The 18,882-nt window shown below is 40.4% G+C and overlaps 1 protein-coding gene across 1 annotated transcript; it reads left to right on the top strand.

The window, feature by feature from the left end:
* Window positions 1–1,697: 1,697 nt before the first annotated feature.
* LOC101175289 (E3 ubiquitin-protein ligase TRIM39) lies at window positions 1,698–18,874 on the top strand. Its single transcript, XM_011492673.4, has 15 exons — window positions 1,698–1,882; window positions 4,973–5,114; window positions 5,199–5,433; window positions 6,832–7,025; window positions 7,689–7,793; window positions 9,613–9,708; window positions 11,499–11,732; window positions 11,804–11,951; window positions 13,282–13,329; window positions 13,423–13,449; window positions 14,674–14,738; window positions 14,827–14,937; window positions 15,072–15,190; window positions 16,532–16,628; window positions 16,747–18,874. The coding sequence occupies exons 1-15, from the start codon at window positions 1,791–1,793 to the stop codon at window positions 16,897–16,899; spliced, it is 1,866 nt and encodes a 621-aa protein (XP_011490975.2). The 5' UTR covers window positions 1,698–1,790; the 3' UTR covers window positions 16,900–18,874.
* The last annotated feature ends 8 nt before the right edge of the window (window positions 18,875–18,882 follow it).

Here is an 18,882-nt window from a genome sequence, read left to right as displayed (position 1 = left end):
TTATAAAATGACTCATTAAAGGTAGGTGGAGCCTGGTGGCCACAATGTCCAATGTTCAAAACAATTGACAGATTCTGTGAAGTCCCCTTTCAAGTGGTAGGGGTGTGGACTTCCAACAAGCTCACTCCTTAGTAACATCTACTCTGGCCGATTCTGACCAATTATTGCCTAGCGGCTCCAACTTGGTGGCATCCATAAAAATGGCGACTGAATTAACTTCATTTTGGTCACTCGGTCCAGTCCTCATTGACGGTCAATGGTTGGAGGACAAAATATGTGTCAAACTAAAGTGTTCCACCTTAAAACAAGCATTTGGGTTTGATGGCAAGTGAACTGTGGTGCAGTTCACTACAGTGTGAATTCAGGGCCTCTATAGAAGGCTGAAGCATTCAGAGATAGTGCAACAATTCAATTTTCTCGTTGGTTTTAGACAAAAAATGAGCAGTTTTTCTAACCTTTCTGCGCCGTTTATGATTAAGAACAAACAAATTGAGCAAGTCAGCATTTCTAGGTTCACTAAAACAGTGGAGGAAATCAAATCAAAATTAAATTGAATCAAAGTTCTGAACACCAAGAATTAATGACTGAATTTTAAAATTACACCTCACACCCCTCTCACACTTCCCCGTCCTTTAACCTAAGTAGGTAAACATCTAGAATCAGGTCCAGAAAAACAAACTAAATTAGTGGGTGGAAATGATAAAAGTTGGGACCTTCTTCTTTGGAGGTTAGATTGTTTGCAGCGGGGTGAGAGGTGTCAGAGATACAGTTGGGTGTCATCTGCAAAATTGTGAAAATTAATATTAAATTGACAGAAAATATTGCTGAGGGGTAGGAGACGGGTAATGAAAAGAAGGGGTCCAAGAACAGAACCCTGAGGTACACCACAAGTAATTTAAAGGATTGGTTAGAAACACTTTGCCCAAATTCAAATGGCTTCCCTACTCCTACAGCTTCTCCCTATCCCCACATTTATCCCTCCGAACAGAGAGATATGGAAAAAAACTAGCATCTTTAAATTCTAAAGTTACTGCCGCTCAGTGACATGATGAATAGTCACCGGTCGTCGACATTAGCGTTTAGCTGCCAGTACTATGTTTTTATAAAGTCATGCTGAAACCAAAACTCAAAACTTACATTTAAATGTAAACGTCTGTGCTTCAGAGCACATCCATCTGTAGAAATGTGTTTCTCCTCTGCTCCTTACCGGCAGAGGGATAGCCAGCCCTAAGTCACTGCGGCTTCCCCTAAAAAAAACAAAAAAACCTTTTGGACACCACTACAGCTCCAGGAGCAATAGGTAGGACCCGGAGGGGGTAGGGAAGGAATTTTGATTTGGTCTTTGACTTCACGGGGAAATGGCTTAAAAGCATGCAAAGTTCCAAAGGTTTGCAGGAATTCTACGTCCATGTTAAGGTTCTGGACTTGAACCAGAAACCACAAATGATTCAAAAACCAGGAAAGTTGGGATGAAGAGCAGCAATCAAAGGTGAACGGGCTTGAAAAGGTTGTCCACATGGTTTCAGGAGCAACATCAGGAAGAGGAGTTGAATTCTGGGAAAAAAGAAGAAAAAAAAACTGTCAGGTTTTCATTGAAAAATAATGTGAAGGGTTGAAGATCAGACAACCTCAGTGCCCTCTGGCCTGCTTTACTTCTGTGAATTTGTGCAAAGGACTTTATGCGTTCCCTACTCAACCAGTCCTGCCACATTTACCACATAAAGAAAGCAATGCGCTTGTGGGCGTGGCCCGGAATCTTCCCATCCCTGTGCACACGCTGAAGCACATTTATGCAGCTGAGAGCCGCAGACGCCAGCAGTCCACGCAGAACCCGCAGCAGCCGCAGCAGCCGCAGCAGCAGGAGAACCGCACCGGGTTCCAGGTATGAACCTTTACTATTCACAACCTTCTGTCCTCAGCATCAGAAAGCTGCTCTGACACCCGAGCTTAGGTAATAAACAAATTAGCAACATTTTATAGATTTATAATCTACATTTTTACTAAAAGAGAACATGAGAACACAAAATATTTGTAAAAATGTTTAAAGTTTTAGGAGAAATTCTTTAAGAAACGGTTGAAAAACGTTTCTATTCAGTGTAAAAGTTTATATAAACTTATAAATAACATTTGTTTAAAAGAACAGGTCTTCTGTTGTGAAATTATTTACCATTTTCATCCTGGTACATAACTTCACATCATGACCTGTCCTCATTATTTCTCCTTCAAGTTCTAAAGTTGTAAAATCAAATCTCATTATATCTGATGGTCAGAACGTTGGTGGAGGGTTCAACTCCCACTCTAGTGCTGCCTTCAATACATTTGAAAATTCTATATTTTCTCAAACACATACGACTTTAATTTGGACTTTTTCTTGTTTTTTCCTTCAGTTAAAAAACTTCAGAAACTTTCTGCAGAACCTTTTTTAAACTTTATGTCCAGAGAACCCAAGAACCGTTTCCCACAGGGCTTTAAAAGTTATTTTGACTTTTGTTTTTGTTGGTTTGTTTGTTTGTTTTTGAGTATCAGCAGTTTACATTGCTCCCCCGAAAATGTAACTAACAAAAAGGGGGAAGAAAAATAGCTAAATACAATGCAATATAAAAATAAGGAAATAATTAAATGTAATAAAAATCAATATTCATTTTATCAATTGATTAAAAAAATAAAAATACCAAAAGTTGAAAATAAATCAAAATATAGTTTAACAAGATACAAAGTTCAATTTAAAAATAAAGATGAAAACAAAAAGGAAGACAATTTAAAATAAAATAAATTAATATAAATAAAAACGACATAAGAAATAAATTGAAAATAACTCCAAAAAAACATTTGGCCAAATCTAACATCATAGATACTTCAGGGTTAAGTAAATCAGGAAGTTTAATTCCCAAAGCAGACGTTTTGCTCAAAGGCGCAAGTCAGAGTTTACACTGAAGAGTCTGAAGCTGCAACTCAATGAGAAATATCTTTTCTCAAACCGAGAGGCTCAAGGGCACTGTGAGCACGCGGCGCTTCAACCTCAGAGGTCGACTTATAGAAGAACAGATGGCAAAAAAGATGCTCCTTAACCTTTGATGTTCCTATAATTTACCCCAAACTTGTCCCGTTTGCTCAAATCTTGCTTCTCAAACAGCCGTTTCCATGGAGACTGAATCTGTGTGCGAACATCTTAGCGACCCAAAATTTCTACCCTTTAGAGGAGAATCTTGCTTTAAACATTGGAAGAGCAGAAGCCAGAGAGTGAGGAGGTGGTTCAGCAAACGTGTGTGGAAAAAGTCACGCTTTTTTAAATTAAACTGAAGCGTGAACTAAAACGGGAACATTTTTCCTGTTTTTAAGGGAAATTATTGAAAATTGTTTTTCCTTTTCTGATGCAAAAGAGTAGTTTTTTATTTTATTCTTGCATTTGATTCTCAACTGGTTTGACTCTAAATCAGAAAAAGACATGTGAAAAGGTGATCCGACTGATGGCTGACGGCGACTGACGGCGTCCAGAAACCCTCTGGCTGATCCAAAACGCCTTCTGTGCTCACAAAGCGCCAGATCCCGTCGGACAGCTCACTGCCCTGCAGCTGACCCTCTCATCTGGTTTCAGATCAGCCAAATCAGAGCAGCTTCTGCAGCTTTCACGTGTTTCTGCAGAAAGCGAGTTCAGAAAGTCATTGAAAAAAACCTCAATGTCTGCATCCAGCCTCTAAATCAGAGCTACGTCCTGTTTCGCCTCTGCCGCCTTTTGTCACGCAACATGTGCAGGGCAGGACCATCGTGGAGGAAGGTTGCCTCACTGCAAGTTTTTGTTTTGTTTTTTTGCTCCGCCCCCACCTACTTCCAGACTTTTGCTAATTTCTTAAATTCAGATCATCAAAAATCAAATTTAGTTGAAAACTGCAGCAGATTTTGGGCACAGGAAAAGACAGGTCCACGTCGTACCCCATAGTCTTCGTTGTTGGATCTAAAGCGTCAGAACCCGTTGGAACACGCCGTCCTTTGTGATGAAGGACAAACTCTTGCTCTGCTTCATTCCTGCAATCCACCAGGCGTCTTGATCTGTGACTGCAGCAGACGAGTGGAGCATAACTTCACCTTCCAGCAAAGGTCTTTTGAACTCCTTCACCCAAGATGGTGTTTTGGGTGTTTTTAACTTCTTCTTGTGGCATTTTTCTGATGGAGGACTTGTGTAAAATGATTTTAGGGTAAAAATTGCATTTCTCAGGTTTTCTTTATTCAAATCGTTGTGTGAATCAATGAAACGCCATTCAAAAAAGATCGTATTTGTGACGTTCTGATGCGTGCAGACAAACTGATCCTTGTACATCTTTGTTTTCCTCGTCTGCGCTGGAATCTGGATCTAAACTGTACGGCTGGATAGCTCTGATATTGCTCACCATTTCTGTTGCATCTCTAGTACTAGATTGGGGTGGTGGGAGGGGCTGTAAGATAGCGGGGGAGCGTGTGAACAGATGGATGTGGGGAAACAAGGGCGGGCTCACTCTTCACTGAAAGTCCCGCCCACAACTCAGAGGCGAATTTCAAATAAACTGCTGCTCTGCAGAAACTACGTCCTGGAAAAATGACAAACACTTTTTTAATTTCGGCTGAAAACAGCATAAATGTAACCTTGTGCTGTCCTACAGGGTCCAGATGACCCCACCCTCACATTGACGTGTTCTCCCTACCATGACAAAGGTGGATAAAGGTGGAAAGATTTCATGTAATCCATGGACACCAGTGAAGATCACAAATCATTGAAGAAAAAAGGTTCAGAGCACTGTCTAGTGGGTCTAGATGACCCAACTCCCAATGTTAAAGTGCCTAGGATAGCACAAGGGGTAAATAAAGAGCCCTGAGAACACTTTAACAACAGATCAAAAGATAATCAGAGTGGGTCTTTAAGTGATAAAACGTCAGACAAATGTTGATTTTTGTCTCCAAATGAATGTTTTGTCCTGCTTCTGCTGCATCTCTGTGTCAGGATGTCCATCCACGGCAGCTTTCTGTCCGACGACCAGTTCCTTTGCTCCATCTGTCTGGATGTGTTCACAAACCCGTCATCCATACCATGCGGCCACACCTTCTGCATGTCCTGCATCACCAGATACTGGGATCAATGTGAGGTGTGGAAAGTTCTTCTTCATGCCGTTTCTTTTCTCTCTCTCTCTCTCTCTGAACGTTCTCACGCCTTCCGTCTTCCTCTCCAGCTTTTCCAGTGCCCTCTGTGCAAGAAGTCCTTCCCCAAGCGGCCGATTCTCCACGTCAACCGGACGCTGCGGGAGATCACGGAGCAGTTCAAGTCCATGAGGGGCGGGGTGCCGGTGGGGAACGGGAAGGAGGACCAGACCCTGAGGAAAGGACACAGAGGCGGCTCGGGACACCTCATGGAGGAGCTGAAGAAGAAGATGCACAAGAAACACCAAGACAAGCACAAGATAAAGGGTGGGTACATCTGAGAGGGTCCAGGACTGGAGGATTTGACACCTTTGACGGTGATTTTATGTGGAAAGCCGGTAGTCTCAGAAAGTAAACCTAACATAAACAAGTTTTCACGTTGTCAATGTCACGTTTATTAAAACCAGTGGAGTTAAGATGCAGCAGATGAGAGATTCATCAAGCAGCTCAGGTGATGTTTCACGGCTGGAATTCTGGTTTGCTCTGGATTTGAAAGAAGTCTCAGCTGCGTGAGACCAAAGACAGTTTTCTCATTGAGCAATGGCCACCCTTTGTTGGACTTCCTGGTGGAGCAAACATTTTCCTGGAGCACAGAGGGGAGGGATTTGTAAACAGCAGGTAAATTCTGAGAATTGAAATTATTCCTGGTTAGTGAACCTTGTCGGTTTGTTTACACAGATGAAAATGACACATTTGTAGGTGTTTTCTCTGCAGCTGTGTCTTTGTTCAGGGAGGGGTAGATATAATGTAAAATGTACCTTTGCAGTCCTGATCCATCTGTCCATCCGTCCATTTTCCAATCCCTTTTGGGGTTCATTGGGTTGCTGGAGCCTATCCCATCACAGGTTGGCATTCTATCTAAGGGCTGCAGTCCAGATAATCATACATGCCAGGGTAGAAAGAACAAAATTCTATGCATCAGCGTGCAGTTACTTGTGTTTATCTTAAGTCATTTTCTGACAATAACAAAAAAAGGGAGGCTGTGGGGGGTGGGGTGGGGGCTGTACTGTGCTCAATGAGTACCACAGGAGACATGGAGTTGAATCCAGTACAGTTTTCCGCTGCCAAATCCCATGTGTATTATGTTGCACTGGCAGCACCCCCAGCAGGAGCAGCTGAAGCAGAGCAGTACTGACAATAAAACTTGCCATTTTTTCAGCAGACTCCTGGCCGGGGGAAAAAAAAATGAAACATTTTCAAATTACTGCTTTTGCAGCTTCTGGTTCGATTTGCTGACTCATGAAAATGTCATCCAGGAAGTACCCAACAAGCAAAAACGTCAACAGTCATGTTTCTGTCCGGAGAAAATAAACTGCATCCACTGCATAAACCTTCTTTAAAAATAAAATAACAAAGGATTTGTTTTTGACAAATCCAGAAAGTGGCCTTTATGTTCCGCTGTAAATATTTTATTTTTCTTTGTGTGAATAGTAACAAATCTAACCCTAATCTACCTCCAGAAGAAACATGCCATTTTTATTTCTTTATTCATTTAAGGGTTGTGGGATGGAACTGTCATTAATAAGCTATACTTATAAACATTGCAAACTCACCTCTGTGTTTCAGACTAAAAAACAAACAAACTTCTAAGCAGAATATTTGTGCCAAAAATCAAACCTCCCCCCCAAAAAAACCTGTTATTTTCCTTGTCTTTTGCCTCGGCAGGTGAGCACCACACAAGCACCCGGTTTCCACCCATCACAAACCCACAACCCTCATCAGTCCCGGACCGGATCTCTGCTGCCCCTCCACCTCCACGGCAGATCAGCCCCTCCAACCCCCGCAGGCGCTACACGCTAAGCGGAGCAGCGTGCAGCCAAAACATCCCAGTGTGTCCCATCCACCAGAGAGGAATACTGGTAAGAGACACTTCCCATTACTGCAAAAACACACACTTGTGTTGTGTCAGATGTCGTTCACACTGCCTTCTGCAACATCACTTCCAATGTAAAGTCTATTGAAACACGCGCATACGTACGCTTCAGGCCTCCTTGTTCAAAACTCTCAGGTTCGCGCACCACTACGCAACTTTCCACAACCGTTTTTGGGTTCTACCTTCAAAATGCGTGGCAATTGGAGTTTGACCAGGTCAAACTTTGATTTGGTAGTGACAAATGGATGAAGTCCACTTTAATTCACGGAAGTGCCAACTGTTTAATTGCGGTTTGTGCTTGGCTAGAATTATATGAAGCCAAAGCCAAGATATTGGAGTACAGCCGAGAAAGAAAAAGCCTGGAGCAAGATTTGTGCCTCTTTGACATTTCAGTTCTTCCAACTGTATGTGGCTGACATGCGCTAGTACACCTTAGAAAAATAAACAGAAGAAGCCCCTCTCTGCTTGTCTGTCGTGAACACCACGGGCTAGATGCACATTTGAAGAACCCACGTTTAGTGCATTCACATGCTCTGTGTTCCCTTGGCTTTACTGTTGTGCCTTTACTGTGCACAACTCAAAATGTGATGTTTTAATTTCTTATGAAGGGCTGAGAACAAACTAAAATGGTGTTTATTGCTCTTTTCAGATGTATTGTAGGACCGACCAGGTGTGCATCTGCCCTGAGTGCGAGATCGAGGATCACAACGACCATGACACTGTGACTGTGGAGGCCGAATGGATGGAAACCAAGGTTGGTAACAAGTGTTTAAACAAAAAAAACCCAACATATTGACATTCAGAAAAAAACCAAACTGTCTAATCTGGAGGAAATTTATACCTTAATGTGAGAAAAGAGAACACTTTACCTGGAAAAGTTTTGTATGGGTTGTAGTTGGCATGTGTCCAGAGGAATTTCCTTGTTTCTAAAAATAGCACTCATCGTGACAATGCAACCTTCAAGAAAAATTCTGTCTGGTTTTAATACATAATGGTTTGATCTTTTGTCTCTTCTAGATTTAGAGCATTTCAAGCATAAAAGGCAACATTCAGACATGAATCTTCTTTCTCTTTCGGCTTTTCCCATCAGGGGTCGCCACAGCGAATCATCCTTTTCCACCTCACTCTATCATGGACATCTTCTACCCTAACATTAGCCAACTTCATGTCCTCTGTTAAGACATCCATGTATCTCCAACATTCAGACATGAATAAATGTGATTATCATAGATTCATCTGTCTGCAGTTTGGCCAAAGATAGCTTTAGTCTGATAAGGGGCTTCTAAAAAGCCATTCCAATGTCCTTGATAAAAGGATTTACAAATTCCATCCATTCATCCGTCTGTCCATCCGTCAATAAGGGGGTGCATGGTCCATGTGTCGAAATGTCCTTGGGCGAGACACCGAAGCCCACATTGCTCCTGGTGGTTATTGGTTGCCACTAGTGTTTGAATGGGACTGTGAAAGTAAAGTGGTTTGGGCTCTCAAGGAAGGTAGATATACGTGTACGCCATTTACAGTCCATCCATCATCTCACAACCTTTGGGGTTCAGGTCACAGACCCAGAGTCTTAGTATGGAACTCAATGCCTCTTCTTCTAGCTCAGTTAGGGTTATACTAAAGCCTTTGCAGCTCATAGACCTCCACCCTGTTGAAAAACCAATTACAACCCCAGGTTTTTTATTCTCACCACGTCCGAACGCCCTCAACTGGCTCTCCTTGATGTGGTGGATTAGCAGCTCTTCCTGAATGGCTTGGCTCTCCCAACTTTTCTGGACTTTTTCTTAGATCTCAGAAAAATGATGGGTTGCCTTTAACTCTTGTGCTATCCTAGGCACTTGGGAGTGGGGTCATCTAGACCCCACAAGACAGTGCGCTGAACCTTTTTTCTTCAATGAAATGTGATCTTCACTGGTGTCCATGGATTACATGAAATCCTCTTCACCTTTATCCACCTTTGTCATTGTAGGGAGAACACGTCAATGTAAGGATCGGGTCACCTGGACCCCATAGGCTAGCACAAGGGTTAAGCACAAAATACTAACAAGACACAGCATCTGAGTAAGACTGGTAGACAGAATCAACTGGGAAGCCTTCATGGGTACTGTAGGTTCATTCATCCTTTTGAAGGAAAATGTTGAAAAGTGTTTGTTTTCTGGAGTTCCTTTGAGCTTGACGTTTCCTTTAGTTTTTGTCTGGAATGCAAACTTTTGAAAAATATTCATTCAAATACCAGAGTCCAGTCAGGGACTTATCAAAGAGTAGTCAACCTCTGATTGGAAAGTCACAGGTTGGATCCTAGCCGTGCCTGGCCATGTATCGAAGTGTCCTCAGGTAAGACGCTGAACCCACCATTGCTCCTGGGGGTTACAGGTTAACACATGAATGTGTGTGCATGGGTAAAGAGCCTTGAACCTTAATCACGCTAGATGTACATCAATTGCCATTCTGTAAATGTCATGTAACGGGTATAATTCAAACAGCCGCATCCAAGTAACCATTCGCTAAAGTTCCTTTGGGTTTTAAGCAAAGACATCATGAGGGTTTAATGCTAAGAACGTTTTTGTTTCCAGCCGAAGCTGCAAGGGTCCGAGCAGGAGATCCAGGAGATGATAAGAGAGAGGACCAGGAAAATCGAAGAGATCAAGATGTCAATGACGGAAGTGGAGGTTAATCAAGTGCACAGACACACACAGACACACCCAATCCTGAACCTGTAAGTCCTTTAGTCATCTGTTCTTTCTTGGCTATTTGCCCCATTTATGCCATCTCACTCTGACATCAGCTTTTTTTCCCCGAATACCGCAGTACATTGATATTTTTTTTCACGTTTTAGGCCATTAAAAATCATTTGCCCATATATGTAGATATTTTTTAATCGTTAAGGCTCTAATTATTGGAATTCTCTATCTACGTTGCTAGAGAAAACAATTATTCTGACACATTAAAATTAAAAGATACATTTTTCTACAGGTATTTAGAATTTGAGCACTTTTTTTTGTACCTCGCCCCTGGCTCGTCTCGCACCCCCAGCCGTCCCCCAGTACCATCTGGATGAAGTCCACCTACTACATTATTCAAACATGTAGCTGTAGAGTTAGATAAGCTTGTTCTGGTAAATCGCCTGTCCGTCCTGGGAAAGGATCCCTCCTTTATGTGGACTTTCCCTGAGGTTTCCTCTTTTTTTTTCCGGAATCCGTTTTTCTTACCAAGAAGGAGAATTTAAGGGCAGGAATGTCCAGTTTAGCATAATCTGTTTAGCTAAATTAGCCATTACCTATTGTATTTCATGTTCTGATACAATTGAAGCCCATTGCGATGACTATTGTTGTAATATTAGGCTATATAAATAAAACTGAATTGAATTTTAGAATTTAGAATATTTTTTTGTCCTGTCCAGCATCTGAGTAAACCAATAAGGGCTGGGGGGGCTTTTGTGCTGGCAGATCTTACTATTACAAAAGGGGGATATGTAGTTTAGAACACACGAGGAGTCTATTTTTATAAACCCCTTTTTTTGTTTTTTGAGCTTTATATTATGTCCGGAGCAGGACTTTATCATTTTCGCAATCCTTTTTACTACATACTCAAAAATACATTACCAAAATTTACAAGCACCTAGTACCTGGTGACAGTGATAGATAAATCATCACTGGATGATTTTGTAATTAAATTACTTTACCCATTACTTATTTCGAAAAGTAATTTACTACTCGTTACTTTACTTTTTTCTCAATCCTACAAATTCTCCACGGAAAACATCAGAAATAAGATCTTGTAGTCTTTCATTTAACTTCATTTTTAAACCAATGACATCGTAAAAGTATGAACCTGGTTCAAGACATAACCTGGCTTCATTCAAATTCAGACCGCAGTGGGAAACATGACAAAATGACAACATGTGTGGTCATGCCACTGCTGGAAGTGAGATGTGGGGGGAAAAATCTGTTCTGAAAGTAAGACACTCTTTTGAAAACGCAAACTATTAAAGGCCTCCAGCAGTTTCTTTCTTGCTCCTCAAATGCTCAAAAAAAGTCATTCTGACTGGAGGGGGCGGGGCTAGAACCCAATAAAATGTAAACTGAAAATGCTCAAATCTAAAAAACAAAAACTTTACTTTAAATGATCCTTACAAAAATCAGCTTTGTTGAACTTTAATCTCAGGAATGGGGCGCCATCTTGAATTTCACAAAAATAAAATCATCTTTAGTCTCTTATACAAAAAAAATACCGAGGGGTTTCGATCAATCCCCTCCCAACTCCTCGAGCATCATTGGGAAGCTACTTTAGAAAAAAGGTTGGAATTAGAGGTAGCTTGCAAAAGTGGCGTTCCCATGTTGCTCGCACATTTTTCCCCAGTGTATTGTCAAATTCTATTGCTGCATTCACAATCGCTCATCAGAATTGAGTTTCAATGTACAGACGCGATCTGACATTGAAGTCATCCTCTTCTCCTCAGATGGCGGTGGAGAGGGAGACGGCCAGCAGCGTCTGCATGTTCTCCATGCTGACCTCTGCCATCGAGCGCTCCCAGGCAGAGCTGATCGAGGTGATGGAAATCAGCCGCAGAGCCGCAGAGCAACAGGCCGACTCCATGATCAAGCAGCTGGAGCGAGAAATTGAAGAACTCCAGATCAGAGACCGAGCCCTCGGCGAGCTCGCTCAGTCAGACGACCACCTGCACTGTGTGAAGGTCCGAGAACGTCGGAGCCTCTGACGGTTAAATCTAGAGGACCTTTTTTGACGCTCTCGTCTTCTTCTCAGACATTTCAGACCCTCTCCAGCCCTCCCCCCAGCAAAGACTGGTCAGGAGTGTCCCTGAACTGTGACCTGGGAACCTCGGCTGTGTACAGAACTCTGGCAACCATGGTGAAGAAATTCCAAGAGGAGCTGCAGAAAGTCACCGAGTCTGGTCAGAACCGAGCCAAACATCCACCACAGCAGTCTGAGAATGGAGGGATGATTGTTAAAGTTTCACTCTTGAGGGCAGCAGCCCGGTACTTCACTGTTCCTGTAATGTCCGACTCTGGACTTCCATCTACTTCAAGGATTTCTGTCAAAACATAAGAGTTCTTTTTAAAGAAGATTAATCAGATCATCTTCAAGGGAAGAAGTAAAGGGAGCAGCTTCATTAAAGCCTTGGTCACAACTGCCCTTACGGGTGGATAAAGGCGAAAAGTGTTCCAATCTGTACGGGGCAAACAGGCACTAAGTTTCAATAGACGCGTTTCCATGACACATACTCGCAAAACTTTATCAAAATTCTAGAAATGTGAAAAAGACACATTTTCCCAATTATGTGAATAACACAAACTAACTTAGCGATAAGTCATTCAAAAACATGGCGACAGATGTGAACAATGATTTCCAGGAGATCCGTGTACGGTAAATTTCTGCTACGCCACTAGCGCTCATCATCATCTATCAAAGGAGACGTCGGCGTCTTATTCTTCAGGCCGTGGAGCGGCGAGCTCCTTACACGTGGGAGGGGCTACGGATGAAGGGATTTTGGGAGATGGTTGTTGGTGATTTTACTGAGGATCTGTGGATCCAACAATTCCACATGACACGTCCAACTTTTGAGGAGCTGTGTGATGCTGTGGGACCTCTGGTGTCGCCCGCTGTGCAGCGCCCAAGGCAGCCTGTTCATACCAAAACGCACTTTGTCATTTGGTTGTTGTTCTTGTGACTCACTTAAAAAAAGCTTTCCTTTGCAGAAATATGTCAATATCAATACGTCCTATGAAAAAAGAACCTTACCCCAAGCACTAAAGGTTTTTTTTATTATCGTGTTTCCATTAGGCAAATTTATTATCGCAAATCCAATTTGCGCAATTTCCTAATAAATAGAAATGCAGCTATTGACCTAAACTGCTCTGTGCGCCTATAGAGAAAAAGTACAAATGCGTCACGCTACACGTCATACTCACGACATTCATACGTTCCATTTTCATGACATTGAGGTGGCCATTCGGGCCTCAAAGGAGCTGCAAGTCACCTGCGCTGCCCTTAATCCTTAAATTGTGTCAGAATTGACCCGTTTTCAAAATGGCTCAGTTTGGACTCAAACACAACATGAGGGTTAAGATGCAGCCACTCTTCTCCATGACCCTCCACAGGCCCAGACAACCCAATAACCTGTAGCGTTTGTATGGGTCAACCTGGCGTCCGGGTAGACAAAGGCTTAAGATTTGATCAAAAAGGACCGACCTTCATTCTTGAGACGTTCTGTTTTCTTTCAGGTTTTCCTGGTCCCCTTATTGAACCGGTTCCAGTCCAAGCTCTTCCCAGTAAGTTTTCACTCTACAACCTTTAAAAATTCCATTTTAGATATATTATCTGTACTGCAGGGAAAAAAAAACAGTGTTCCCGTTTTTTTGCAGGAGTAAAGAGGATGCAAGAGTACGCACGTAAGTCACCGTTCATCCATGCTGACTCATTACTCTCTTCAGTCTTGATACTCATTTAGTGAAAACGTTCATCTCAGTTCTTCTCTTCAGTTTTCAGGCAGTTTGTCACATTTCAATCATATGCATGTGAACACTCATTTCTGTCTCAATTCACTCTCAGTTTACTTTTTGCTTCTAACTGAAACCAAATTGAGACCCGTTTGAGATGGATTTGGGACTTATTTTATAATAACTGGGTTATTTAACTGCCTTTTTAATGTAAAAATTCATAAACATTTTTTTGCTAAATAAATGGAGAACCTCCAGGAATGATTTCAGAACATTTTAGAAAATTGTGAATTCTATTTGTAACTTATCACTAAGAGTCACGTGAGAAATCAATCACAGACGAATAGAAACTGTGTAAAAATGTAACTTTATTCCTGTGAGAACCAGTGACTGTATATGAGAACTGGACTGAGTGACCACTCCCCCCTGTTCTTTCAAACAGGAAGTACCCACTGGCTCCAAGAAGCCAAAATCCAATTCTATAGAGAACTAACAGCCATTTCCTTTATATCCTGTATATTTTTTTCTGTGGGAGCAAGTTATTCAAGTTATAAACTGACCAATTGGTTGGTCCCATGTCCAATGTTCCAAACATTGGATAAATGTATCTGAAGTGTAAGTATTGTTGAATGCAGCTGACCACTACTGAAAGACGCTAGTTTTAAGTGTATCCTCAAGCTCCTCCCAAAAGATTCCAGCACTGACTAGGTGAAGATATGATTTCTCCCTTAGCCTCTGTGGGCCTCAGTCATAGTTTTGCATGACCAAATCAATATCTCAACTGATATTGTAGGCCTTTTTTTTTTTTTTTTTTAAAGATATTTGCCGTCCTTCTGAACAGTCTAACAGCTTGTCTTGTATGGCTTAGTCCTGGTTTCCCCATTAAAAAAAGCCAAAAGAACCCAACAAAAAATAACATTAAAGAGGGTTATTATAGTATATACAGCATGTTATATACATATATTAAGGCACAGAGGTGCAGTCAAGCATTGTCTGCTTGCTGCTTATGTCACAATCCTCAAGGTGGCAGTAGAGGAGCATCATTTCTCTGGAATTTTTCCTCTCGACTTGTGTGTCCTCTGCTTCAATTTGTAAAGTAAATCCTTAAGACGCGATAGGTCCTAACCCAAAAGCAGTGATGATGATCCACGGACATCAAATGTTCTTGTCATACAGTGGACGTCACGCTGGACTCCCACACGGCCCACCCCAGACTGGTGCTGTCAGAGGACCTGAAGATTGTGAGCTCTCATGTTCAATTATTAATCATCAGGATGCGGTTCTGATGCATTTTTCAAGGGTGGTTTTAAACTGCAAGCGTCCCTGCAGGTGTGGTGCGGGGACCGACACCAGCACATGGCGGAAAACCCAGAGAGGTTTGACCGGGTTGTCTGCGTCCTGGGACAACAGCCCATTTCCTCTGGGAAACATTACTGGGAGGTAAAAGCCTTAAAACATACGTCAGACACAAAACAACCTTCTGGAATTTAACAAATTTGGACTTTTGTACATTTGTCCTGATGGGAGGGGGTTATTAGCAGGTTTGCAGTGTTTGATCTGTGTCCTCTGCACAGGTGGAGGTGGGTGGGAAGACTGACTGGGATCTGGGAGTGGCACGGCAATCCATCAGCAGGAAGGGGAAGATAAACTACACCCCACAAAATGGCTTCTGGTTCCTCAGTTTGAGAGACAAGTGAGTTTTGTTAAGAGGTAGTTAAAGAGTTAGTAAACTTGGTCTATACTAAAAGTGGGGCAGTATACCTGAAGTTTACTTTTTATCTGCTCTTCATTTTGGGACAAATTTTACTTTTACTGTCATATATTTTGTTTAAAATATTTCATAAAATCAGAAAAGATATAAAACTAAAAGGTTGAAAAAAAGATAACAGAAGATAGAAATACAAGTCAAACATTAAATGTGGTGTTCCCCAAGGTTCAATTCTAGACTCCCTTTACATTTATACTCAGTTTTAGTTTTTACGACAATATTTTTCATATAAATATTTTTAGGCTTTTTAATTAGTGTAAACTTTAAAAGTTTCAATTTCATCTGAATAAGTATTCAGTCACATGGCCTATAGTATACTGGCTGCAAATCTCCATTTTTAATCCCAACTCCAAGGCCGCGTCACACAGTCCCTCCATACATTTTGCCCATTCTCCAGGTAGGAAACGTCGTTTTTTTTTGCGGTAAATGCATGATATACGTAATTCATAAGTGTTTCTTGCTTTCGACATTCACCAATGTGCGCAGATCTCCGTCGAGGAGATGGGTCTTTACATGAATTCAGTCTTGAGCTGTTCAAAATTTAGTCGTGTATTTTATGTGGTTTATGTATTTTATGTGGTTTATATGCAATTATGTAAATTTTACGCAATTCTGCATTATTTTTTGCAAAATGAATATGCAAATTTGTGGCTTTCCACGATCAGTCCATGTATGTACCGCAGATGTATAACTTTTATATCCCGTACAGGGCGCACACATCCCGTTTAAATTATGTAATTGAGGCACAAATTACCAATGAATTGCGTATAAACAGCGCAATAATCACACACAGTTCATGTATAAGATTGATTTACGTGTTATTTGCGTGGTTCTTATGTATTTCTGTGGTTTTAACATAGTTCATCTGTGATACATCTGTGAAAACTTCACGTAAAGAACCACAGCTTCTCCCTTTTTCCATATTTATGTATAACATGCAATATGCTCAAAATGTATGCAGTGACTGTGTGTCAAGGCCTTTTAAAGTCACCACAAAAAAAAAAATCAAATTTAAATTAATTTAATTAATTGTACGTTTCTTTTCCTTGTATTGCAGGTTGATGACCTTTAAGGTCTTTGTACGCACCTTTTTTCAGTGCAAACTGGCAAAGACTATTTTCCCAAAAGACCTTTGTTGCAAAGAATTGAACAAGTCCAAAACAACCTCTAAGAGTTCAGTTTTATATAAATAAACTGTAAATTCATTCAACCTTGTAATAGTTGTACTGTGTGTACTATTGTACTTTGTGTTTTCTGTTTCATCAGGAGTAAATATGCCTTTCGGACTGAACCTTCAACAGACGTCAATTTGAACCTCCGACCTCATAAAATTGGAATATTTGTGGATTATGAAAAAGGCCAGGTACAGAACGCCACACTCTCCTGAGCTTCTTTTGACAGTAGACCTATGACCGGTAGCCATTTCCTTATTGCTCCGTCCTGTATTTACTTTGTACATGGTTTGTGTCTCTGCCCTACAGGTGTCTTTTTACAACGTTGATGCCAAAGTCCACATCTACACTTTCAACGACAATTTCACCGAAAACATCTACCCCTTCTTCAGTCCGTGCACCAACAAAGGAGGGAGGAATGACATGCCACTAATAATTACACCAATTGTATTGACAGAATGAAACCTGCCTAGTTTGGATAATTTTATGTACAAAACTAATCTGTAAATATGTTCATTTTTATTACAACTAATGTAGTTGGAAATAGGATTTCTAGCTTGTTAAATATATTTTTAAGTATGATCCCAGACTGAGTTATTTACACGTATGAAGGTAGCAATGGTGTCTGCTGCATAAAAACATTTGCACATAATTGCTGTAAACATCCTGCTTGAACTTAATTCCATGGAAATATGCACCTGGACTGGTTAGTTTAGCAAAAGTCTTAGCGTAAGATTTATAACTGGTATTATTTAACAAGTGAAGAAATAAACTAGTCTTACCAAAAGGCAAATGTGAAAATAGGCTAAAGATAATTTTAGTATAAGGCTAACATAACACCAATGGTTCGCATGCAACAAAAGATGAGATAAGTAGGCTTGACAAACATTTTAAAACTAATCTTAGCATAGGGCTAGCATTTTCATTTTAAGGCTTTCCAAAGTATTAGGCTATGTCTGAATTCCTTCATTACGCACTAGTCAGTGCGTTCACCATTGTTGTCCAAATCTACAATTTCAAAATGGAGTGCACTAGAAATTTCCAAGAAGCCTTTGCAAAAAATCAGTGTGCATTGATGGTCACTAGATTGGCGATTAGGATTAGCATTATTATGCTACAAAAACATGCTAGTCAAAGAATAGAAGCAGGCTTGACTAATAAACATATCAATGCTACTTAGCATAAGGTAAGCATTATTATGCTTTTAAAAAATGATGCTTATCAAAGAATACAATAAGTAGACTATATTACAAACATAAGCTATCCATGCTAATCATTTTAAGATTAGCAATTGTTACGATACTGAAAAAAAATGCTTTTCGGAGAATTAGATAACCTGACTTGACTATGTCCAAATTCCCACCCTAATCCCCAACTACTAAAAACTATATACTGCGGGATTATCCAGTGCTCTGGATATTTTAAAAGCAATTTTGACACCATGCTCCCTTATTATGTTTTTTTAAATGGCGGATATGACGTCATCAATTTCACAAGTTAAAATCTAATTGATTTGAGCATTTTTGCACATTACTTTATGAATCCAGGGAGTTCTGAAGTTAAATTTGTTGATGGTGTAACAAATAAAAACAAAAAACCTTTAAATACATTTTTTTGGCAAAAATTGTTCAGATGCAATGCATTTTGGTCTATATTCGCCAATCTAGCGAGCATCGATGCACACCGATTTTTTACAGACTTCTGGGGAATTTCTACGGCACTCCATTTTGGAATTGTAAATTTAGACAGCACTACAAAAATCGTGAACGCACTATATAGCGCACTATATATTGAGTAGTGAAGCGTAATAGACATGAACGCTAGTCTTAATGTAGGGTTAGCATTATTATGCCATTAAAAAAGTAAGTTAAAAATAAATAGGCAGATTTTACTTGAATATTAAAGCTAGTCTTGGCACAATAGGATTTTTACGCTACTTAAAAAAAAAAAAGCTCAAAGAAAAATACTTGACTTGTAATGATATTGACGCCAGTCTTAGTATAAGGTTAGCATTATTACACTTAGAAAAATAGACTGATACAATCATATTTGTGCTAGTCTGCATAATATTATTACACCCTCAAAGAAAATGCTAGTCAACGAATCAGACCAAATATTGACAAGTTACTAATCTTGTAATAGAATAAGCACCAATAATTATTCTAGCTCTACCAGGAGATGATCCCAACATTTAAGAATTTTTTTTCCGATACATGTTCTTAATTTCATTCCTTTTTTGTATTGTGCATAATTTTACTCGTAAATGTGAAAACAGTTTTTCATTTTTGCCGTGACAAATTTTGTTTTTACATAACGGTAGTTTGCTAGTCTGTATGCTGGTTGGATGCATTACTCTACATCACAGAGTCACTAGTTGTGAATCGTATGCTTTGTGATAGTGTTTGTACAAAATTTATGTTGCTAAATAAAAATAAAAGAACAACA

The sequence above is a fragment of the Oryzias latipes genome, chromosome 18, assembly GCF_053564925.1.
Source record: "Oryzias latipes strain Hd-rR chromosome 18, Olatipes_Hd-rR_3.1".
Lineage (NCBI taxonomy): Eukaryota > Metazoa > Chordata > Actinopteri > Beloniformes > Adrianichthyidae > Oryzias > Oryzias latipes.
Note: the sequence above shows the minus strand (reverse complement) of the source record. Positions and strands in the feature narration are given on the sequence as shown.

Excerpts from the sequence above, each read along its gene's own strand:
- LOC101175289 (XM_011492673.4), top strand. The coding sequence starts at position 1,791 with ATGCAGCTGAGAGCCGCAGACGCCAGCAGTCCACGCAGAACCCGCAGC. Across the intron at positions 13,330-13,422 it reads TCCAGTCCAAGCTCTTCCCA|GAGTAAAGAGGATGCAAGAG; the intron begins GTAAGTTTTCAC and ends GTTTTTTTGCAG. Across the intron at positions 14,739-14,826 it reads TGTCAGAGGACCTGAAGATT|GTGTGGTGCGGGGACCGACA; the intron begins GTGAGCTCTCAT and ends GCGTCCCTGCAG.